At 42.1% G+C, this 25,254-nt stretch overlaps 2 protein-coding genes across 4 annotated transcripts in view; one reads left to right on the forward strand and one right to left on the reverse strand.

The window, feature by feature from the left end:
* dpf1 (double PHD fingers 1) overlaps positions 1–4,504 on the reverse strand; it is a 46,365-nt gene extending 41,861 nt beyond the window's left edge. Inside the window, exon 1 of the mRNA XM_085794916.1 lies at positions 4,194–4,504. Within this exon, the coding sequence (XP_085651042.1) occupies positions 4,194–4,306 (113 nt within the window). The 5' untranslated portion in view covers positions 4,307–4,504. The remainder of the gene's footprint in view (positions 1–4,193) is intronic.
* Positions 4,505–6,215: 1,711 nt separating this feature from the next.
* Positions 6,216–24,898, forward strand: LOC146975697 (zinc finger FYVE domain-containing protein 1). 3 transcript variants are annotated; one of them, XM_085794917.1, is made up of 13 exons: positions 6,216–6,394; positions 7,869–8,150; positions 9,270–9,492; positions 10,382–10,599; positions 11,486–11,592; positions 12,571–12,679; positions 12,804–12,901; positions 13,438–13,555; positions 15,918–16,088; positions 16,924–17,152; positions 18,673–18,771; positions 22,375–22,620; positions 23,415–24,898. In XM_085794917.1, the coding sequence occupies exons 1-12, from the start codon at positions 6,299–6,301 to the stop codon at positions 22,605–22,607; spliced, it is 1,983 nt and encodes a 660-aa protein (XP_085651043.1). In that variant the 5' UTR covers positions 6,216–6,298; the 3' UTR covers positions 22,608–22,620; positions 23,415–24,898. The 3 variants fall into 3 exon arrangements, with proteins under 3 accessions (XP_085651043.1, XP_085651046.1, XP_085651045.1); XM_085794920.1 differs by having other exon boundaries at positions 16,924–17,116; XM_085794919.1 differs by having other exon boundaries at positions 23,421–23,516.
* The last annotated feature ends 356 nt before the right edge of the window (positions 24,899–25,254 follow it).

A 25,254-nucleotide genomic window follows, 5' to 3' on the forward strand; every position in this document is an offset into this window, starting at 1 on the left:
GAAAAAAAAAGACAAAGTAAAACAGATAGAAAGTCTAAATAAGGGGATGATGAAAGGAATAACTGTGAAAAAGAAATACCCTAAAAAACATCAGACCTCAGGCTTACTCCCACGAATAGAGAAAAAAAAACTGAGAGCAAGAAAGGGAATGAGAGAGTGCAACTGTGTGTATGTTTCCGTTTGTGTGTGTGCATGTGTGAATGTGTGTGTCTCCATCCACACGGGCGATAGCTACCGCACAAATGAGCGAGTGAGGGAATGAAAGGGAGAGATTGAAAGAGAAAGAGAAAGATCTAGAAATGGATGCTCAGGCTGTGGTTTCAGCCATCGCGCGCGGGGCTGTTTGCACACAGAGCCGGTTATTACATGGAACTCATTTAGCTCGGCTCAGTCAGGCAGGGCAGAAATAATATTATATAGGCCCTGGCTGCCACAACCGCTGCCAATACCACAGCACACGATTATCTACATCCCCCCCCACCACCACCACCACCACCACCACCACCCTCCCCTCCTCTAACCAGCACAAAGAAGTAATATCGCTGGAGTATACGCCACATCAACTGCCATTTTGACTAAATCTACCACCTGTGTCTTTAGGTTTTTCGTTGTAATGAAGTCAGATCTTGGGTGTTGATTTAATTTAATTGCATTTTGTACCCAAAAAAAAAAAAAAATCTAAATTTACAGCCTTTGTCATCAAGGAAGGAAGGAAGTAACAACACAATCAGTGAAACATTTGGAGGCCGGATCTTCATATTTTCTTTTATAATTAACATAACAATCTGTGATGGCACACGAATGGAAAAGATTGTTTAATTTGGTGCGAGCGCAGTGGACTATAAAGACTTTCCGTCAGTAGATACTAGTCCAAATCTACAGTAAATCCCTCCAAAGGAAGTGTTGGGAAATAAGCTATCCAAGTAGATTTAAAGGGATCTGACAAAATGCATAGAGAATTTCCCCCCTCTCTACTTCTTGCAGAATATTTAAGTAGTGTGACATGCCTTGATTCACAATGTAAAGACGTAGTGGTGGTGGTGGTGGTGGTGGTGGGAAAGGGGGGGTGAGTGGCTCAGAGGGCTGAGATTGTTTGAAGCACCCAAAAAAAATAGAGGGGGGAAAGGAAGAACGAGACGGAAGAGGAAATGGCTGAACAAAAGGGAGATGGTGAAAAAAAAGGAGTGATGGATGGAGAAAGTGATAGAGGAGGAGGGAGGGCAACGTGGGAGAGGGACGTGGGGTGATGGGAGGACAGGGAGGAAATAAGAGAGAGAGAGAGAGAGAGAGATGCATACGGAAGAGAGAGGAAAGAGAGATTAAACGAGTCTCTAATCCAGCAGAGAGAGAGAGAGAGAGAGAGAGAGATAGAGCAGAGTGAGGGCTGGTATGAGGAAATGCCCAGTAGATTGAAGCTATGGCTGCTGCTCTTCGCTCCTTCCTCCTCCTTCTCCTCCTCCTCCTCCTCCTGTAGACGACGACGTCCACATAACGTAACACAACATAACACATCAACCGGAGCCCCAACGCACCACCGCACAAAGTCTTACTCACACTTTGGTTCTGCAGTGAAGGACAACAACTGTACTGTAAACGCTTCCCACTCAGTTTACATCCACTGAACGGATTTTAATCTATTGCACATATTCAACACCAGCAACAATAAGGTTTTAAGGACATTTAAGGACACAACAGGCATTGTATCTCCAGTGCACAGCCAGCCAGCCAGTCAGCCGCCCTATTAGGGCTGACATTGAACCAAATTTTTTTATTTTTTTGCTCGTTGTTTGGCCCGTTTTGTTGGATCGGCCCCTAATTTGTAAGCCTCTAATAGCAAGTTTGTTGTTTGTAGACATGCTAATTAACCAGGGCTTGTTTTAAAAAGCCGATCGCAGTGAGTGTGGTAACTGGAAACAACGCAGTTAAACTCACACTGCGTAACGATGGCATTTATACAGTTGGTGAGACGTTATAGGCCCTGTTGTTGATTGCTGCGGCCTTGTGTGATAAATGCTCTCAGCTTTATTTTCTGCACACATACTGAACAGGGGTCAGTCGGTCGGATGCCGTCGTCCAACATCGACGTTCGCCAGCATCCCTGCAGCAGCTCTGAAACTGGCTGACAACTTGACTGCTTCACTGTTTCCCCTCTATTGTTCAACTTTATATAAGCATTAAAAATCAATTTAAAACCATGATTGGAAACTGGGTGTTAGTTCATTACTCTGCTGCTGCTGCTGCTGCTGCTGCTGCTGCTGCTGCTGAGTTCATTTCATTTTACACTTTTTTTTTTTTTTTTTACTTCCTGTAGTCTATTCTCTTCCTGCAAGCCACAGTCTTCTTCTTCTCTCAGTCTGTCCCAGTATATATTCCATGCAAATCAGTCAATTTAATCCCCTGTCATGGTGTCAGAGGGCCTCTGGGAGCAATCAGGTCACACTGTGGCTCTGCTTGGACGAGCATCTCATACAGGAGAGGAGGAAGAGGAGGAGGAGAGGCTCTGAACTCAGCCTCCATCCACTCTATCTCTATCTATCTATCCCATTATCAAATACTAATACAGAATATCATCATATATTGGATTATTATCTAACCACTGATATATTGGAGGGGCAGAGGGGTTGTGTTTGTTGTGTTAAGAGTAAAAAAAAAAAAAAAAAAATTAATTTGGCCACAACAGTGAAATACTATCACAGCCAATCCAATCGGGGCAGCAGCAGCAGCACACAGTCAGTCAGTCGCCCAAGTGAGGAGGACCATAGCAATCCCCTCTCTCCTGTCAAGTGCTCTTCAAAACAGGCACGTACAGGGCAGTCGTTCACGGAATTGCACGAAATGTCGCCTGTGTCTGCATCTCAGAGAGGCTGACAGACTCACACACACAGAGAGACAGACACACACAGAGACGAGCAGACACACACAGAGAGGTCTGTATCCCGTATCCATGCCCAGGTAAAAAATCCTGCACAGCATCAGCGCCCCTGCTTTGTACACACAGGTCTTGTGACTTTTCTTTGTTTCAAACTGCCCAAGCTGAATCTTTTGTGTGCCCAAAACTCTCCTCGGCTGCATGCTATTGTGTGTATCTGTATGTGTATGTGTGTGGTTTTTCTTTTATGTAAATATATTTCTAGATCTAGTAGTGTAAGTACCCAGCGCTTACAGACGCACATCAGCCACCTTTTTGGCCGGGAGCCCAGGCGGGCAGCAGGCGTCTGCATTCCGCTGAAACCAGTCTCACAAAAACAAAAAAAAGGACCCCTTCCAAAAAGAAAAAAAAAAAAAAAGCTGCACAAAGGGGATCTTCACAGGAGAAACTTCACTGGAAACCCACCCTTTAAAACACCCACTTCGCGGAAATAAATAACCGCTGAGATGCAGGTTTGGTGTGAAACAACGGATTGCAATTTGTCTTTTTTCCCCCCATATTATTATTATTATTATTCTCATTTTATTATAGGCGGTGAAGATGAATGTATATCGGAGCACCATTGTATTGTATTTACACCTCATCCTTGTATATTTGCGAGAGGTCCGGCAGCAAAGGTAACGCTGCAGCCTAAAAAAAAAAACCCGGAGCATTGAGTTTGATTCCGCCTGTCTACCTACCTGCCTGCCTGCCTGCTTTACCCCCCTCTCTGCCCAAAATAAAAATGTGCACACAGGTGCTGCACAGCCATCTCAGCTCCCAGCCAGCAGCCTTTCTGCCACTCCAGCCTGGCTTTGACCGTGATCTTGGCTGGCTGCACTGGCAAGGGACATACCGGGTCACCCAAGTCTACCTCCAGCATTCCTCCATATCCCTGCGCACACGCTGCTGTTGGCTCAGGGAAACGCTTGTATGAATTGCATCGGATCGGAGCGCACAATAATCCCCCCTCATGCCCAAAAAGAAAAAAAAAAAAAAACCCAAACACAGACACCCCCCCCCCCTCCACACACACACACATTGACACACACAACGTCAGCTTTTAAATATAGCTAACTTTTCTTTACGCTCCATTCATTCGCATCCCGTGACATTATCTATCTCCCTTCTTTCATCTGGTGCTGTGAGCAAATGCATGTATAGAGATGTGTTGGCAAATCATGCTGAGAATTATGAGGGAATTCAAGGCTCTTAAATTACACACTGACAGCATGCACAAAAAAATAGCAGAAGCGCAAACGCTCAGGAAGCGTGTGGTACTTACGATTTGAGGGGGTTCTGTACCGCTGTGGCCATTTTGATATAGTATGATAGAATGCAACACTGCAGAGCCCGGTATTGTACATGTAATGTAGCAGCTATTTCAATTTCATTCATTCTCTGGGGCTGCGGCTGGAGCGAGCAGCCAATGGGAGGCGGAAGCGCTCTGTGACAGCTTTGGGGAAGTGTAGTTTTTTACGCATGTCAACATGAAACATGCCGAGGAGCGGTGCACTACAAGTACCGGCGGGGGTAGCGGTCCAAAGTGGACCACAGTCCCGCCTCGGACTTGTAAGGGCAAAGCCGCCCCCCCTCCTCCTCCTCTCTCCCCTCCCCTTCCCTCCTCTCCTCTCCTCTCCTCTCCTCTCCTCTCCCCCCTCAAGAGCCGAAATTATAATAAAAATGTCTACAGTTATGTCAAGGTTGGGTTGCAGGACTGTGTCAGTCAGTCAGTCCAGTGTGTGTGTGTGTGTGTGTGGATGTGTGGATGTCACATCCTCCTTTGCTTTGCTGCTGTCTGGATAATGGTGGACGAGGTGTAGGACTCAGAAATTGCAGCACAGTATAAGGTGCAACTTGTTGGATACAGTCTGCATTGTTGTTGTTATTATTTTATTATAAATAGGTCTATATGTCTTTAGTAACAGGGTTACTTTGCACAAAGGGGACAGCTTCAGTGAGATACTGGCTTGATATCATCTTATGTGTTCATATTATATCTTGAGGAACTTTAGGCAATAAAAGCACAATACAGTTATAATATAAGCAAGGTAGTATTTACTTAGTTAATATACAATGATGGACAATTGTGCTCAGAAAAGTTAGGAAAAAAGTGCAGGAAATTAAATTATAGGCTGTTGCCCCTGTTAACAAGTTAAAAGTGTCTATAGGACAAATTAAGAGACGTTGTGTCTACATAACCTTACATTAGTGGTGGCATGCTGATAGACCCATGGTTAATCTTATATTATCTATGCTACGTAGCCCTGCACTGAGGAGCTTTAATTATTCATTAATCAGGGGCGATGGGTAGGGGAGGAGGCCTATAATTGATTCTTTCAGACATTTGTCTCTCATGGTTGAGTCCGGAGAAAGGCTGGGACCCTCTCCAAACCCCTCACCCCTCCATCCTCGATTTACTCCTTCCTTAATTCCTTCTTTAATTCCTTCCCATCTGCTTATTTCTTTCTTTCTTTCTCTGCTTGCTCACTTGCTTGTCTCGTATCTTCTAATGAATCCACCTCAGATGGTGCAGCCTATAGACAACAGATGAGTGGGTTGCACTGGAATACAGTTCAATTGCTAGAATTTCTTCCATTGAATGAAAGAAGGAAGGAAGGGAGGAGGAAAGGAGCAAGGAAGTGAGGTAGGTGGGAGGGAAGGAAGGTAGGATGAAAGGATGTTTGGAGCTCAGCCAGGACTGTTAGAGCAGCAATGCTGGAATTTCTTTCTCCTTGTCATGTTAGCTGTGGCGCCGCAATGAAGCCATTCAGTGACATGTGATATTTATAGATCTGTGCTAACAAATATTTAATGAACATTAGCAAGCAGCTCTGACACGGCAGCAGTGCTCCAATAAAACACACTCTGCCAGTTAAATGGAAACTTTGATCCTGTGTGTGCCCTGCTGTGATTATGAATACTCCTATTGTAAAAATAAACATCATTTTGTCAAACATAAACAGACTTGATTTCATTATAGCTTTTTACTGTCAATTGAAAATCTTTTTTTTTTTTTTACTCCATAATACAAATATAATCTCTAAGGTATTTTTTTTTTTTAGTTTTATCATATGCCTTTGTTAATTCATGATTTCTGGAGTTTGCTCAATGCCAGCTTGTGTGTTATGCCTTGTTCTGACCACACGGTGGTGCTGACGCATCAGCCAACCAAAAGCGCCGTTCGGCTGAACTGTGCGTCTTACGTCACGTCCTTAGCTCCTCCCCCTCGACGTCGACGTCAACATCATCAACACACACACGCACGCTTGCTTGCTGTGTTGTTGTGATTGACAGACGGGACTGGGGACTGGGAGTCATGTTGAACTTTCGCTTTGCCCCTCCTCGCCGTCGTCTCGCCAAATATGTTTTAAATCGATAAAAACAACGATGTCCGACATATTGATGAAGGAAATGGAGAGTTTATCGATCAGTCCCGGCGGCGTCCGGAGCTTCCTGCTGGTGGACGACCAGGAAAACCTGAAGGTAAAGTTAGCTGACGTCACTGGAGCTAACGGTTGCTAACAGCTAGCCGCTAAGCTAAGAAGAGGAAAACAACACAAATGTTAATGAGTTGTCATCGGTGTTAAAAGTTAGTGTGGTAAAAACAAGCAAACAAACGAAATAAAACAAAAAACACAGAGCTGAAGTCACGTTAGCGCCATTAATTTAAATAAAGAAGCTTGTGAGAGACTTATCTCCACACTGTTTGTTGCCGTAGCATTATTACTGTACGTCTGTTACGCAAACCACGTTTAGTCTTCTTGCGATATACATATAAGTGCTAATAAAACTCTACAGAGGCAGAGACATTACACAGAGTACAACAGCAGGAGGCAGAGCAGCAAATAAGAAAAAGAGGCCAATGTGTGTGAGGATCATGAATGAAGAGGAAATGTGAATATTTACAATGTGCACGCCTAAATTTTCTGCAAGCGCTTCTAAAATATTAAGTTTGGGGCCACAGGTTAGTTAGTTAGTTAGTCTGGAGGTCAGGCTAATGAAACTCTGAAGAGACAGACAGTACAGAGTACAACAGCAGGAGGCAGAGCAGCAAATAAGAGAGAGAGAGAGAGTCAGTCAGTGGGAAAGTCCCTGGTGAGTCATCCAGTGCAACTGACCTGCAGGGAAGCACCTTTGATACTGTGGTGTTGTTGTTGTCTCAGCTGTAGTCGATAATGATCATTTTAATGTTTATCAATGTATCCTGGCATGTATGCACAGCCAGCTCAGTACCTGTTAGTAGTGTTGTAGTCAAGGCCACCTAACTCAAGACTGTGAGACCATTTTCCAGACCATTACTGTATTCAGTCAGTGCCACTTCTGGTAATAATCATGTGGTTTGATATATAGCTACATTATATCTTAGCTAGAAAAGAAAAGATAATTTGATATCAAAGCTATACCATATTTAATTGAAACAAAGTTTGGATTGAACAGAAAAACACAACACAGAACTTGCTGAAGTCTCCTCCTCCCATTGTTGACGCTGGTCCAAACCAAGTTCTTCAGGTGGTTACACAAGCACATGCCTTTGTAGAACAATTTGAATTATCTTTAAGTTATTTAATTACATTTACATAAACCAAAGTGAGCCGGTGACAGAGAGAGAGACTTTTGCGGAGTTAAAAGATGTCAATGCAGTTGAAAATCCAGAGTCCAGCTCGACCGGGATAAGACCAAGACCCAAGACCTTGAAACTTGAGTACTACAACGCTACTTATTAGTGACGAATACAGCCTTAATTTGATTTTTTCCAAAGACTGAATCTAAACAGTCTCACTCATAACACGCCTTCGATGACTCGGTGTATTTTGGTTGTATTGTTTAAGCTCCTTGTGGTCCATGATTGTAGTATTTACACAAGTTCACAAAGGTTTTCCCCTGATCTAGAGAAGCCAGCAGAGGTGATGTAATGTTGCGGCAGCCGAGCTTCACGTCCTCTTTCTCTCCTCTCCAGGTTCACAATGAGTCCGAGTTTTTGGAAGGACTCGGGTGCGGAGACGTCGCAGGTGTCAAGGTCCTCTCCATCTTTGGCAACACCGGCGACGGCAAGTCCCACACCCTCAATCACATCTTGTTCAACGGTGAGAGTGTGTTTTACACCTCAAAGTCCCCCAGCTCTTGCACGGTGGGAGTGTGGGCCGCCTACAACCCCGAACTCAGCCTGGTCGCCCTGGACACTGAGGGTCTCCTGGGAGCTGCAGTCAACCAGAACCAGAGGATGCGTCTGTTGCTGAAGGTAATTTTAACGATCTGTGATTGGTTTTATCGGGACTGCAAGATGTGTTGACACAAAAAAAAAGCAAACCGCAAATAGTAGTTCTTCTGCACATCCACTTTTGATTTCTGTCATCATGGCGAGAAAATTTGCCTGTGGCAGTTTTATAGGTAATATTTAGCGATCTTTGACACACACTGTGATTGAATGGATCCCAAATTGTGTCATAGGTTTTCAATATCCCTGTTTTTTCTGCCTCCATGCTCGAGTTACATGTGATGCTGGAAGTATCGGCACACAAGTGGAAGAAGAGGGATATCAAGTTAGCTAAATCAAATCAAATCAAATCAAATCAAGTTAGTTAAATTTAGCTGGCTGGTAAAATAGTTAGATGTGATGTTGATTTTGACACTTACCAGCTACTGTCATTGTTTTTTATTTACCATCCACTCACAAGTTAAAGAGATAGTACAACATTTTGGCAAATTGGCCCATTGCCATAATCCCTATAGTCATAGCAGTTGGTTCGTCATCTTTATTTGTTGGTGCAAGCTATTTTTAGAACGGCAGAGCAGAGCTGTGAGCTGCTCAGAGCTACGCTACGGAGGCTAATGGGATTTCTTGGTTTCCCTCTTCAAACTCATCAAATATCCAACAACTCCAAAACGCTCTGGTGGGCAAGTAACAGAACGTTACGAGACAGAGTTATTTTAGAGGTAAAGTCATACAACACAGCTGATACGTGTTCCCGTCGGGGGCAGTTTTTCAGCAAGCAGTCTCTGCATTTACCTCTAAAACAACTCTGTCTCGTATCGTTCTGTTATTATCTCATAGCGTGGTGAATGTGCAGGTCACAACTTGTCCACCAGAGCGTTTTGGAGTTGTTGGATTGTGTATTTGATGAGTTTGATGAGGGAAACCAAGAAATCCCATTAGCCTCCGTAGCGTAGCTCTGAGCAGCTCACGGCTCTGCTCTGCTGTTCTAAATAGCTTGCACCGACAATTAAAGGTAACGAACCTACTGCTATGACTATGGGATTATGGCAATGGGCCAATTTGCCAAAATGTTGAACTATCCCTTTAAGCAAATATTATAAGTGTCGTACCCCTGCTTTAACTCTACACCTCCTCCTCCTCCAGGTGTTGGCAGTGTCTGATATCGTCATCTACCGCACACGAGCCGAACGCCTCCACAACGACATGTTCCAGTTCCTGAGCAGCGCCTCCGGGGCCTATCTGAAGCACTTCACCCCGGAGCTCAGGGCGCTTTCCAGCCGCTGTGGTCTGGATGTGCCGCTGTCTTCTCTTGGCCCCGCTGTCATCGTCTTCCAAGAGACAACACACACTCAGCTGCTGGGTCAAGGTCGGGACAAAAACACACCTTTGGTTTTTTACAAGTGTAACTCTTTCTCTGCCTTTTATCTCACAGTTTTACTCAGATGCTTTTAGTTTTACTTTACACCTTGTGTTTTAACTCTTTTATCCCATCTTTTCTTATCTTATTGTATCTAATCTTATCTATTTTTATCATGTACACCCCCTTTTTTTAAATTATTTTATCTAATTAACTGCATCCTATTTCCTATCCCATCCATTTGAGTCCTACTGGTCTCAATTTGTTGTTGGGTTCTCGTATTGCCTGTGTTGCTGTATTGCTTGGGCGGTCCATATGGCATTTGTGACTTGTCTTTTTATTATTATAAAACCTTTATTTATATTCGGAAATATATTGAGGAGCAACCTCATTTACAATATAGCCGAGACGAAACACAAAACATTTGAGGACAGGACAAAACACAAAACGTTTTGAAACATGCATAAGCATATACGAAATACCAAAAAGTAAAAGTGACAAAGATATATTGAAAACAGAGAAGTCTAGTTAAAAACAGGAGGACTTGGAGGTAAAATAAGATGCAGTTATGGATTTAAATTGTCTTAATGATAAAAGTGTGGTAAGTTTCAGATGGTTTTACAGAGTGTCATAGGTTGCAGGTGCACAGTAAGAAAAACTGGACGTCCCAAATTCAGTGTTAACAGAGCAAACCTGCAGTGTGAGCCAGTAAAAGATACTAAAGAGTTATTATAGGATGCCTAAGAGACCAGTGAGAGCTTTAAAAATATATGTATGTTCTTATATGTTGTTTATTGAAGCACTTTGTAAACTTGTGTTTTTAAAGGTGCTATATAAATAAAATTATTATTATTATAATGAAGGATGTATTTAATAGACTTTTCTCTCTTTCTTCTAGACTCCAAGGTGCCGGGCCAAGCTGACACGATGCTCCAGAAGCGTTTCCACGATCTGAATTTGAGCACGGAGGCTTTCAGCGCGGTCCAGTACGTAGGCACCCAGACGATCAGGCCCCCCACCGACTACAGCAGCCTGCTGGACGCCGTCAAGCAGCAAGTGAAAAACACTCACACACGCTCCCCCCGCCAGCCCGGCATAGTGTTTCACGCACTGGAAGTAAGTGGTAGCCCGTTACCCTTTTGGTGTTAAAGGTCCAGCGTGTAATAACTGGCAAGGTTTACTGTTAAAATCTGAATATACTACCAATGAATATATTCGTATAAGTGTTTAATCGCTATAAAATAAAATTTGTTTGGTTTTTGTAGCCTTATAATTATTCTTTTATATATACAAATAGCAAGGGTCTTGCTTTAGAGAGTGTCGCCATCTTGTGCCGCCATGTTTGTACGGTAGCCCGAACAGAGAGTCCAGCCGGCATATCGTAAAATGGTTTAGATCTTCACCTCATCGCTCCATGCTTTTTTGTCCTCGGAGGCCACAATCACTTTGCTAACGGGAGGGCTTTAGTTTAGTTTAGTTTATTTATTAGTTTGGTCGATTAAAAAAAGAAGTGACTGACAAAATGCGTAGATACAGTACATGCAACCAAAAGGTGTAGGCTGAAGCAATAGTTCATGAAGTTTATTCACACACACACACAACACATATTTAAATAGCTTATTGTGCCTACCCTTTGCACATAAGATTTCCATTTACATAGTGAAAATAAAGAGCACTAAAATAAAAACAAACAACAAAAGACAAGCAAACAACTAACAACAAAACATAGCGAAAATAAAGAACATTAAAATAAAAACAAATAAGCAAACAAAAGACAAACTAACAACAGAACAAAACCAAAATAAATCTGGACAGAGTTTGTATTCTAACTTGTGTTTGCAAATCAAACGAGAAGACTAAGGAGGCCAGACGCTACTTAGTCTAGAATCTGAACGTAGATATCACAACCTTTCCCTCAATTTTACTCACTGGACCTTTAAATACACACAAAAAAGTTAAATAAAAAACAGAAAGAGAGAGATGAAGCTTGTTGTTTCCTCAGGCGCTGAGTGACCGTTTCTGCGGGGAGCTGGCTGACGACAAGATGACCATGTACTCCTTCTTCCCAGACGAGTACTTCACCTGCTCCGCCGTCTGCCTCAGCTGCAAGTGAGTCATTACAATCAGCTTTGAGCGGGCGCTCGCCGGTGTCTTTGTTGTTCTCCTCTCTCAAGCAGCTGTAGCGAGGCTCACAGCTGGAAACAGGGTGTAAATCAAGTCAGATAATTTGGTAAGAGATTAAAAATGACAGTATCCCCTACTGTGTAAAAACTCCTCATCAGATACACTTATTTTCTCCCCAGATCTTGAATTAAAATAACCCCTGGATGATACCAAATTTTATTTCTGATAAATACAAATGTCAGTGGAGGCTGGATTACACCCCCGGTCTTAGAGTTCCTCTCTGCCAGACGCTTTATGAGCGATCTGAGCTCCTGTACTCTCCCTCTCACACCAGTTCACTGTCAATTACTCTCTTTCACTGTTCAACAAAGACTTGTTGTGTTGTTCATCGTCCGGCCTTCGTGGCGACAGGTCTTGTGGCCTTTTTAAAAAAAATTGTTTTGTTGAAAATCCGAATCAGGCAAAAGCAATTATTCAGACCTTATTCAGTTTCTTCTTTGTCTTCTTAACAACACACATCTGACAGGGATAAGTCTGAACTTTCTTCACCCCTCCTCTCCTGAGTCAGTCCGAGACTTTTATAACCAGATGGAGAAGAGAACCTGTGAGCCGTCCCTGGCTGAAACACAGTATTGGGAGTTTTTTTTTTTTTTCCCTTTTAAGCAGAAATCTGTTGTTGCTCTTGTGAATGTTAACTGTCAGCCCAGTGGGACACATAAAAACCTGATGTCTTTTCCATGTTTTTGGACTGGGGGATATGGAAGTCCACCCCACCACCCACTGTTTGTATTTCTACTTGAGGGAAATCTGAGAGGATAGAGCGTGGGAGAAATCAAAACACTGCTTCTGAAAGGATTCAGTTTGTGGTCATTGTTGAGACTTGTTTGAACGCCGACGCTGAAGTCTTGTCGTCGTGTTGTGTCTGACTCTGACCCGTTTTTTTATTTTCTGTCTCACCTCAAGCATTCGCTGTAAAAATGGCATGAACCATCTGAGAGACAGGGTCCCACACATGGCCGATGGGCTCTGTCAGTACGCACACCAGTTCAACAACAAGGTCCTCATCTGTAAAGTAAGAGCGACTTTGTGCTCATTGATTCATTCTGTTTCTTTGTCTTTCTCTCTTATCTTTATGTCGTAACCAGCATCAATATGTTTCTGTATTATTACCATCTGACTGTGTGTTGTGTTTGTAGCGTTGCTACGAAGGAGGAAGAGAGGTGATCGTTGTGCCCAAAACATCAGCTTCCTCCGACAACCCGTGGTTTGGACTAGCCAAATATGCCTGGTCAGGGTAGGTAAACACACACACACATACACAGACACACATAAACAACCTTTCATTGCCTTCAGTCGGTCATATCTAATCACCTGTCTGTTGCCCTCTGTCCTCCGCAATGTGGTACGGTAATCTACTGTAAACATAAAAGGAAGAAGCAAGCTGCAGAGAATAGTAAACCTACCTAGCCTCAAAAATCATAGGAATGAGACAGAAACCATTAAGTTGTATGTATGAGGAAGTGCTTAGGAAAAAAGCAATAGGGAGTTTGAACTTCTTCCCTCTGGTAGACGATACAAAGTACCAAGGGGAATTCGTAATATTTTAAAAAAAATCCTTCATCCCTAATGCCATTGGAGCACTGAACACCATGTCCCGTTGATGCGTTTTTAATTTAACTGCCACTGCTGTCCTGCTTTTTGCCCTGAAGATGTTTGTGTGTAAGTGTTGTTGTTGTTGCCGTCCTGCTTGTTGTTTTTATGTGACCAAAGACAAATTTCCACATTGTGGACAATAAATGAAACAGTAACTAACTCCTCTTCCTCCCACAGGTATGTGTTGGAGTGTGGTAGCTGTGGTGTAATCTACCGCAGCAGACAGTACTGGATGGGAAACGCGGACCCAGAGGGCTGCGTGGTGCGATCTGAGGTCAAGCACGTCTGGGAGGGGGTGAGTACCACAGGCTTCCTCATTTGTTGGACTTTCTTTTTTCTTTTCTTTTTTAAACTGCATTTAAAGAGGAACTATGTATGTCTGGTCGCTTTTCCGCTGTTTTGCTAACCCTCCTCCTGGCCATGTGCATTTGTTTACAACGAAGCCGGCGAGAAATCAATCAATCGAGCCGTAGATAACGTTATTTATCATATACGATGTTACAACGTGTATATTTGTGTAGTTTAATCTGTCATAAACAAGAGATTACGGGTTACGGGGTGAGCTTGTGTGACGGTGCCACCGAGACGAGAGCTCGGACACCGGGTCGGCGACGCTGATCTTGCAAAGTTGTTTTCAGCCAAGAGAGGCAATAAATGACATGCACATGGAAGGCAGAGAGCCTCCGTTCTCTCGTAACAAGTTAAGCCATTTATTTAACCATCACAATTACTCCAAAGCTGTTTAATTAAGGTAAAAATGTAGCATAGTTAAGCTAAAAATCCATAGTTCCTCTTTTACTTGCATGTTGTAATTTTGTGAATTTCTTCTTATTTGTAAAGACAAGGTCTGAATTTAATTTTTAAAAAATCAATAGTATTTTTCACAAATAGTAAAGAAATTAGTTTTCTTCTGGACTTGTCTCCAAGACAAGATTGTAACTCATCCTTTGGTGTTAGAGACAGTCAAGTCTTTAGCAGGAGAACTTATTGTTGATGTAGTGTTTGCTGTCACAGTTATTTCAAGAGGCCAAACTAAAACAATTATGTACCGCTATTACTGTATATGGTTGTTGAGTTTCTTGGCGGGCTGTGAAAATGCGTTTTAAGCTGATTGTTTCATTCTGACATGGCTGCAACAGACATGAAGAAACTGACAACATCTTGCATGATGTTCGAGACAGGAGTGGCACATTTTTAGCCTTTTCACAGCCACAGTCAGGATTCAGACATAAGACTGTTTATTAATCCCACTCATGGGATATTTGGTTGTTAAAGTAGCATTTGTAACATACAGGGTAAAAAGAAAGCAGAAGGATATGCAAATATAGAGATATACTGTAAGACAAACATATAGTTATGTACCACAATGTTTCAGGTGTATACATATACAGATATTTACAAGAATAGAATAAAATTATATACGGTGTTGGTAGCTGTAAGGCATAACGAAGTATTGCACAGATAGGGGTGTACAGCAGCAAGGTGTTCCCACGTGTCCTGGAAAACCTGGAAAATGGTTGACCAATTTTCCAGTCATGGAAAACACATGGAAAATGAGAAAAAAAAAGTCAAATGTCCTGGAAAAGCTTGAGTTGTCCTGGAAAATGATTTATCACACCGTGGCATCAGCTACCAGAGCTCTATTTGACTTTTTCAGACCCCACTAAGGATTTCTTTTCCAAAGAAGTGCCGAGCAAGAAAACTTTGAGTTGATGAGTGTTTCCAATATTGGACGTCGAGCATGAGGATTTTCTCTCCTCTGCTGAGCGACAGACAGAGGAGCAGCGGAGAGCTGTGTTGGGTTTAAAAACAAAAAACAACATGTTTTTGCGTTATTCTATAATAAGTTTGTCATCATTTGCATGTAAGAGATGATTTCATAGATAGGTTAGAGCCACAACAGACTGCACATCTTTAAAACAGACTTCTGGAGTGATTGGCAGTCCATATTTAAGACCCAACATACATCAACAAGCTCTAAAAAAATGGAGGGAGTTTGGTTGGCGAAAATTAACACGTTTTTTTATTACACCAAAAATCAACATATATATATATATATACACATATACCTGTTCAAGATCCTATTACTTGCAGCTAAGAAAGCCATTACAAGAAGTTGGCTGAGAACTGACCCACTGAGCTACTGGCTGGAGATTGTAGAAGAAATTTGATCAATGGAACAAATGATCTACAGTCAACGAATCAAAACAGAGCTGTATGCTGTAAGATGGACAAAATGGCACCTTTATGTGACAAAGTAGTGTTTATTCCCCTTGTGTTTTTGTATTTCTGTATCTGTTTTTAATGATTGGAAAAAATAAAGTAAAAAAAACAAAAAAAACAGAGGAATAAACATAGAAACAAACTGGTTAAATGTACAAAATGAGGTACAACTGTGGAAAAGGACATTTCTCCACAGCATGAATGGGACGGGGGGTTTATTAGTGTATGCCGTAATAACATGTCTGCAATATTGTAGCAGCTGAAAATATCCTGGAAAATGATTTTATGAAAAGCGTGGGAACCCTGAGAAATGGAACTGTTGGACATAAATAATAAATATATAACTGTAAACTGTGTGAATACAACCTAGATAGTGGAAAGTGTCTCCTCTTCTGCACCATTTTTTCATCTTTCCCTCTCTCTCTCTCTTTCAGTCGGACACCTTCCTGACCAACCACCAGAACGCCGCCCAGCGAGTCCTGGATGGGATGAACTACGTGATCCAGTCGGTGTCGGAGTACAGCACCGGCCCCACGAAGGCCGTGGCCGCCTGGCTGACCGACCAGGTGGCCCCTCCCTACTGGAGACCCAACACAGAGATCACTGTGAGTACCGTTACAACCCGGCTCAGAGATTGCAACAAAGGATAGGGAGGGACACAAACGGCGGAGCAAAAATGATCATTTATTTAACAAAAATGTTCAAAGTAAACAATACAAACAGGTGGGATGTGGAAGTCAGTGATATCAGCAGTGTGAATGTGGATGCATGTGGGAACGTAATGTGTGCGAATGTTGTAATGTGAAATAAAACAACAAAAAGAAGGAGCTGGCTGGGAAAGCGTGCCCCAAATGGGACACTGGCCACTCACATACCCCAAACCACAGCTCAAAATTTCAAAATACAATGAAAAGAGAAAAAGGTACATGCAATAACCTATGCAAAATACACTATAGAAAACCTACATTTTAGAATAGACTATATAGTCTTACCACACATAATCCTGTAACACTGTGTATCACATGTGAAAGCGCCAACTGTGTGCACATAATCCTATAATGTAACCTGACCTGCTCGTCACCCTCCACAAACATCCTCGGCAACTCCGGTACCTGAGAAGCAGTTTAGGAGTAAGCCTGAAGAGGAGATGGAGCAAGAACAGATCACAAATCAGGTGTTAATAATCAGTCCATGGCAACCTCGGAGAAACACAGGGTTTTAGACACACCCACCAGACACTGTCACACAGACACCTATACAGGGGTCGTCACAGTACGAAGAGAGTCGACACCAACAGGAAAAGTTACAAGTGCAACACAGCGTGACGATGTTTGACACTGTTGAATCAATTATTCACTCAGCGCACTGCGTTCAGTATAATTATCATGTCTCGTGCCCTTTTATTATTGTACCACCCCCCTCCTCTCCCTCTCTCTCCAGGCCTGTCATGGCTGTCGGAAGGTGTTTGAGGAGGCAGAGAGGAAGCACCACTGCAGATCCTGTGGAGAGGGTTTCTGCCACCCCTGCTCCAGCCACAGGATGCCGGTGCCGGAGCGCGGCTGGGGCAGCGGCCCCGTCAGGGTCTGCAAGGCCTGCCACCGCCAGGGGGGGCTGCCTGACACCAGCAGTCAGGGTGAGACACAGTCAAACACTGAACTGCAAACAGGAAGTGAGTGGATTAAACGCAATTTATAAAATCACACTGAACGTCACAAAATGGATTAAGATAAGTCGTAGTAGTTGTAGAGCTTGATTTTCACATTGATTTTCAATGATTAAAGAGGCACTATGCAAGTCTGGCCGCTTTTCCGCTGCATTTGTTTACAAAGAAGCCGGTGAGAAATCAATCAATAGAGCGGTAGATAACCTTATATATCATATACGATGTTGCGACGTTTATATTTGTGTTGTTTAATCTGTCATAAACAAGAGATTACGGGTTACAGGGCGCGTGCAAAGTTGTTTTTCAGCAAGTTACAAGTTACATGTCATTTATTAAACACAAATCACAATTAATTTACTTTACTTTATTTGTTTATTTGGATGGGACAGAGCACATTAATGGACATAAAAACATGTAAATGTGCTGGATTGTAGCAAAAGTGCTAATTTCCATCTGGAGTCAAGGACAAGTCAAGGACAACAAGACGACTATGACAATGTAAAACATATTGACAAACACGTTCCATGGGTAGGGGGACCATAGGAGTTTCTCGGAGATAAAGTGCATAAGTGCTGGGTTAAAGTGACAAGTGTTTAAGTGCAAGAGTGCATAGGTACCAGGTTTTATTGCACGATGCCCTATAAGAGTATTTATCAAAGTGCACATCAGTTTAAAGTGCCAGGTTGTATTGCACGATGTCCATTACACCCAGTTGCACAAGTAGAAGTGTGTAGATATTGCACGAAATGTAATACATAATTGTAATTATGTAAGTAGTACTAGAACCAAAATGATGTACACAAAAAACATTGTGTACAATTAACTGAAAAATGGTGCCCCAGCAGTTGTTATATACAAGTTACAGTTACAGTTACAGTTACAGTTACTTTTAGTTTTCCCTTGATCATGGTAAAAGTGCTGCTCCAGTTACTCCAAAGCTGTTCAATTAAGGTAAAAATGTAGCATAGATAAGCTACAAATCCTGCATAGTTCCTCTTTAATCAATCTGATAATTGTTCCCCACATTTAGCTTTAAGCATTTGGTGATTAAAACATCACACAAAAACAGTGAAAGTTTCCTATAACGTTGCTCATTGTTCCCACACGACACGTCCTGGTAAACTGGGACCAAATTTCCAGCCATGGAAAACACATGGAAAATGAGAGAACAAAAAGTAAAAATGTCCTGGAAAAGCTGTAGTGTAGTTCTGGAAAATTCAGCCGTGCACTGATTTCGGCAGAGCGGGTCGTCGTAATCGGCCGCGTTTCACTCTGTCACTCGTTTCTTACTTGTTCCATCATCTCACAACAGAAACAATACAATATGTGAATGAGAACAGTTTTATCAGCTGTGTTAAAATACTGTTTATGTGACCACAGAGAGAATAAAACAGATGTTGGGAACAGAGTGCAAATGTGACGTGATGATGTCATAAATATGTTAATTAGCTTTTGACATTTTGATCATTATTTCATAAGTGTTGTTGTTGTTGCTGCTTTTACAAACATTTGTGTTTTTTCCTCAGTGTGTAAGGTGGAGCCTCGCGGTCTAATCGCTCGCCGGGTGACGGAGGTGGCTCAGTCGACGCTGGACATGGTCACCACCGCCGTGGACTATCCTCTCTGTGAGTGCAGCTGCGTCCTAACACACACACACACATATATAGTATATGTATATATTGACCACAAACCAGTCTGACTGTCTGTAGGTGGAAATCCTGCTCATACTGTCAAAAAAATCCATTACGTTTTTACCATGGAGCTGTCAATAACTTGTTCATTTTGAGAAAATTCTCTGTAAACACGGCATCGCTTCAAGAAATATCTGCATACACACCTGAATGTAGTATAATAAATAATGTAATGTGCTGTATTCAAACTCCAAACATTATATAAGTTGATCAAAGGTTGACAGGGAGTCGTGTCAGTGTAAATATGGCGATCGTGATGATTTAACTGGCGCAATTCAGCCGCAGTGTCCGAGGGACCGACGGTAGTCAACCATTGTTATTACATTACGTCCACAGACTGTAACGTGTAGTAGGGATGTCACGATTATAAATTTTCTCGGTACGATTATTGTCAGAGAAATTATTATGCATTAATTAATTTCACAACACTATGAATGTGTAAAATCCAGTAGAGTCAAAATATAATTACATTACTCCTTATTTACGCATAATATTTCAAGTATCTATTAATATATGACCAATTATTAACCCCCCAGGGGAAGTGTTTGAAATATTCAGGTCATAAATTGTCATCTATACCAAATGTTTTGTGTCGTTTTGTTTTTAAATACAAATGACACGCTAACTTTTTTTTTTTTTTTTTTTAAGTATATTTTTCGGGGCTTTTTTGCCTTTAATGGACAGGACAGTTGAGAAAGAGAGACAGGAAATGGGAGGCAGAGAGGGGGGGAATGACACGCAGGATAGGAAGTGACGGTATCTAGGAATCGATTAATTGTGAAAACAAATAACCTTGACATCCCTAACGTGTAGTGGTGTGGCTCAGGTTGCAGCAGGTGAGAGCGGTGGTGGGGTTTCACAGAAGATCTGTTTTGGGCATCTACACGAAAATGCTCTGGTGGTGTTTTTAGATTGTCCCATTCTGGGACCCGTTTCCAAACAAATAACGTTTCTACCCCCCCCTCCACCGAAAAAGCCGTTTCCGTCTGGGCGAAACGCCAAAACGATAAAAAAACGTATGCGGATTAGTGTGGACGTGCTCTGAGAGTGGAGCGGAGCAGACAAACACCAGCAATAACAAACAAGTCTGACTGATCACACACTCTGTGGGGTGTAGCTATTACTCCAGACCGAAGGGAAGCTCAGTGTCAGTTGTGAAGTTGTTTGGGTGATGCTCTCCCCCAGAGCTGGAAGCCGGATTAACTCAGGCCAAGCAATCAACCCCATACCAGCGTTTTGAAGGGCATCGAACCAGCGATTCTAATTATTAGTTACACAGAGCAAAAACCATGATGTGGCACCAGTGCAATCAGCGGCCAAAATTATCCTAATGGCCAGATAAACTGTAGTGGAAGTAATTTACAGGATTATTAGACAAGCTACAAGTGGCTCTGCTTCTTGTTGCTCAGGACTGACTGAATTCACCATGACGACCCTGCTGATAACAACAAATGGTTGACTCTAGATCTTGGCGTTTGAATCGGACGTACAGTACCGAGCCACGGGGGGCCGCTTTGAATTGATGGTTCACTTGTGACGAGCTAATAACATAAATAAAACAGCTAATGAGCTCGATGCTGTTTGTCCATCTCAGATATTTAATGACTGTTTGGAGATTTACTTCATAAACATTAAAGATGCCTGTTAATAATTCACACCAGTCCCAGTGTAGTATATTATATAAAGTAGCCTCACAGGACGGTCTGTTCAGGACCTGCTTATTATACTTAAATAAATACATTAAAACAAACATACAGGTCCAGCTGAAAGTTTAAAACTATTTTGGGTGAATTCAAATTCCTATCTTAACCCTCAATCTTAAAAATCTGCGCTCCCGTGAAGTGCTAGTGCTGTCCCGATTCTCAGGATGTTAAGTTGAGGGACAAGTTTATGGGCTGTATAACCCTCAATAGAGATTCTCCAACACCACCCTTGGGAGCAAGGGCTATCCAGAATGCAGTATTAGATATAAATATTACAAAAACCATTGTATTATCTTAGTTAGTTTATGGATTATTTACTTCATTGTTGCACAATATTTATTTTGTATTTTACGATCTTTTATCAATAGCCGGCCGGGGTGGACAAGCCGTGTTGCTATCATTTAGTTACAAAATGGTCATTTTTCTCAGTGGTAATGTAGTTGTTAAGTTGTTTTATCAAGATACAGCCTACGTAAAATGTTTGCGCCGATAGATGACCGGGCTAATGTCATCTCCCGTAGCCGCAGAGTTATCTAACAATAGTTACAGCTGGTGTTTACCTTTCACAGGGTTCTTACGGATCCTTAAAAAGTCTTAAAAGGCATTGAATTCATTAATCTAAAAACAAGGCCTTAATTGGCATTAAAATGTCTTAAATCAATTTTTCAAAGGTCTTAAAAATGTTAAGACATGGTAAGTGGTATTTTATGGTTGTAATTAGTCTCAAATCTCAAAATAATTGGTAACATTCCGACATAGAGAAGTTAGTGGCGGCCGTCAACGCCACCAGCTTTTTTTTTTTTCAGGACTTTTTATGCATTTATTTTGAAAGGACAGCTGGAAAGAGACACAATCCAATGTTCATGTAGCAGTCACTTTACCTTGGAAGTGGGTAAAATTGTCCCTAACCATATGTAATTGATGTGGTGTTTTTTTTCTGCATTTGTGTTTATTATGAAGTCGGTCTTAAATTTCATTTCAAGTGGCTTTAAAAAAAGTCTTAAAAAGTCTTAAATTGAACTTGGCTTAAACTGTAGGAACCCTGTTTCAATAAGCCGTGGTGACTTTCAGCTGAATATGTCCGTGGTTGTGGTATTTGTACAGATTATTTGTTTGAATATCAATTTATAACTAACTCAACTAACTTATACTGTATACTGCTACTAGCCTGACAAGCCAGATTATATCATTAAAATGTCTAGTCTGGCAACGACTGTTAGACCTCGGCTCAATCCAGGGGGCGGGATGAAGGCTGTCTTTCAAAGTGCCTCTGCACCAATAGGGTAGCGCTCGACCAATCAGAGCTAAGAGCAGGATGACGTTAGCCTGACAAGCCAATTAAAATGTATGTCGTCATCGCGTTAAGCCCGCCCAACGACTCTCTAAACAGATAGAGTGCTGTGATTGGTGAACACAAACGGTGTTCGAGACTCAAAAAGTTCCTATGGCTCGTTTTTAGACCCACCTACGGAGCAAATATATTTGCTGCCGCTAGGGTGCAGCTAGATTTCTAGGCTAAGAGGCTACAAAAAAAACAACTAATAACCGAAGTAATTACTGACTGATAGTCCACAACAATTTAAAAAAATGGACCCGTCGATGATGCTGCGTTTGTGGCTTACGATTAAACTGGCAGAGTTCACAGTGCAAATATAAAAAAATAACTAATGCCAGTCTGAAGACGTATCTGCATTTAAGGGGTATCCCATTTCTAAGTCACAAAATAGCCCTTAACACTCGGTTTTGAGGGCTTCTAAGATTAAGGGTTGAGCTTGAGGGTTACGATAGGAACTGTTAAAACAAACACTCTTAATGTCCCGTCGTCTCCCCTCAGGTTTTGTGAAGGACGTGGCTCGGCCAGACTACTGGGTGCCCGACCACGACATCACCCAGTGCCACAACTGCTCCAAGACCTTCACCGCGGCGATGTCCAAGCACCACTGCAGAGCCTGCGGACAGGGCGTGTGCGGCCCCTGCTCCACGCACATCCGGCCGGTGCCTTCCCGAGGCTGGGACCACCCAGTCAGAGTGTGCGACAGCTGCCACAAGCGCACAGACAGCCTGTGAGTTTATTAAAGGGGTACTTCACCCAAAATCGATAATTGAACCAGTTTTCTACTCACCGTCATTGCCATGGAAGCGTTCGGAGAAGTTTAGGAGTCGTCAAAACGCTTTAGGAGTTCCAGGGGGGGTCCGGGCTGGCAACGGATTTTCATATAATGGCGGCGGATAGAGTTCACTTTTGAATCGTCCAAAACACACACTATGAAACATCCAGATACCTCCATACTGCTCGTCCGTACTGACCCAAGTGTCCTGAAGCCGCCACATGAAAAAGTTGTTCTGAAAAAATTAATTTGATTTCTGTTTTTAGCCTTGTTGTAGCAGTATCTCCCAGCAGCTCTGTCGATGTTTGCGCGCATGTGTGAGAAGAACTTCGTAGTTCTTCCGTGTTTTCATCCATGGTTTACCAAGACAAACGAACAGAAGACCTCCCGAGTAGCCTGGCCATTTATAGAAGCAGAGACGGAAAGAAGAACTTCATAGTTCCTCCAGAGACTTCGGAAGTGGATAGCCACTGGGAGCTACTGCTACAACGAGGCTAAAAACAGAGATCAAATTAATTTTTTCCCAACTACTTTTTCATGTGGCAGCTTCACGACACTTGGGTCAGTACAGACGAGCAGTTTTGGACGATTCAAAAGTGAACTCTATCCACCGCCATTATATGAAAACCCGTTGCCAGCCGGACCCCCCCTGGAACTCCTAAAGCATTTTGATAACTCTGAAATTTCTCCAAACCCTTCCTTGGCATGAGGGTGAGTAGAAAATTGGTGAATTTAATGATTTTGGGTGAAGTATCCCTTTAAGGAGCAGGAGAAACATGTCTCTAAAAAGTGCACTCGAGACTCTTGTCTTCCTGTGACGGTCCACGAAAAAAACAAAAAACACTGTGAATCCTGGTAACGGCAGGAGTTGGAGGAGGGAGGTCATCGACTTTAACAGCAGCAACAGGCAGAACTGGAATCAGCCTTCAGTGTTCGCGTGCAAAGTCAAAGTCGAGTCCAGTCTGTTTTTTTTTTTTTTTAAAGTGATCCCCACCTGGATACCAGACTTTAATCAGTGCTGACCCAGGATCTGGTTTCCATCTCATCTGCCCTCCCTGACCAACCAACTAACGGGACTCATGCATCCACGTCAAACTGCAGGGACTGGTCAAATGGAAATCTGGACATCTGTTTTTAACTTGACTTGGTGGTAATTATAAAAAAAAAAAAAAGAGGACATACAACTTCCCTCAGTTCTTATTATAACAGTGGAGCTTGAACTCTTCCTGCTTCTTCCTTCATCTCTTCATCGCTCTGCAGCCGGCTGCCCACACTCTCAACACGGAAAGTAATCAAGTAGAAGAGATCCACAGGAAGATTTTTTTATAAAGTTTTAACCCAACTCTCTCTCTGTTGTTTCAAGCCATCGCAACCACTTTACGTCGGCTCTCACCTCCTTTTGCAAAAGCTTCAAGTTGAAATTAACTAATTATCTCAACTGCAACGCGCAAAACTCAACGAGGAAGGAGGAACGAGGACAACATACAGTAGAGGAGTCGTATCAGTTCAGACTTGTGTATTAGGTTTGCGCGTGTCTGCATCACTCAGGACAGAACAAATACACAAGAGCTACAGCAGTGTGTGTGCCTTCATGGGAAATCCTGATTCCCGTTTCTGTACAGTACAGTAGCTCCTTACGGTTTGTTTGTTTGTCACACACACACATGCGCAACGACTAAGGAGATTATTATTATTCATGCCTGAATAGAGCTTTGTAATTTACAGCCCTGCTCCTCTTAATTCCTGCAAGTTGTATCTTACAGTATGATGAAATGAAATATTGGAAGATAAAATGAAATATCTGTAGCATAACACATTATAGACATTCCAGTATATGGAAATACCTGTGTATTATTATTATTATTATTGATGTAGATTTCATTTTAATAAGTGGGTGGTGATGCCTTCAGGAAGATTTAATGAAAACAGCTGCACTAGACTGGACATTTGAGTTGTTTTGATTTGTTTTTTTTTGTTTGTTTTTTTGTTTTTAAAAGGTATCGATGATATGAAATCACTTGCAATGTAAAGTGCAAATAATCAAACACACATTCATGGAAATTACACTTTGTTACAAAAAGGGAGTTTCTTTGTGTAACGTACTGGATGCATTCATGCTGCTTTTCTTTCTGTGTGTGTGTGTGTGTGTGTGTGTGTGTGTATGCGTGCGTGTGTGTGTGTGTGTGTGTGTAGACATAACCATTCATTCAAAGTGAAATTCAGCAACTGACAATCTTAATTTTTCTTCTTTTTCTTAACAAATCAAGCACATTCAAATAAAGAAAAGAAAAGAAAAGAAGGGACGTTTTGTGGTTATGAATGTCTTTAGTCACTTGAAGCCTTTTCTTCTTCCATTCAATAAGCATTCAAGCCTCATTTGCATTAAAGAGTATTAAAGGGATAGTTCAACATGTTTGGCAAATTGGCCCATTGCCATAATCCCTATAGTCATAGTGGTAGGTTGTTACCTTTAATTGTCGGTGCAAGCTATTTTTAGAACGGCGGAGCAGAGCCGTGAGCTGCTTAGAGCTACGCTACAGAGGCTAATGGGATTTCTTGGTTTCCTTCATCAAACTCATCAAATACACAATCCAACAACTCCAAAA

The sequence above is a fragment of the Trachurus japonicus genome, chromosome 13, assembly GCF_045865225.1.
Source record: "Trachurus japonicus isolate A0001 chromosome 13, Traja_1.0".
In the NCBI taxonomy this organism is placed as follows: Eukaryota; Metazoa; Chordata; class Actinopteri; order Carangiformes; family Carangidae; genus Trachurus; species Trachurus japonicus.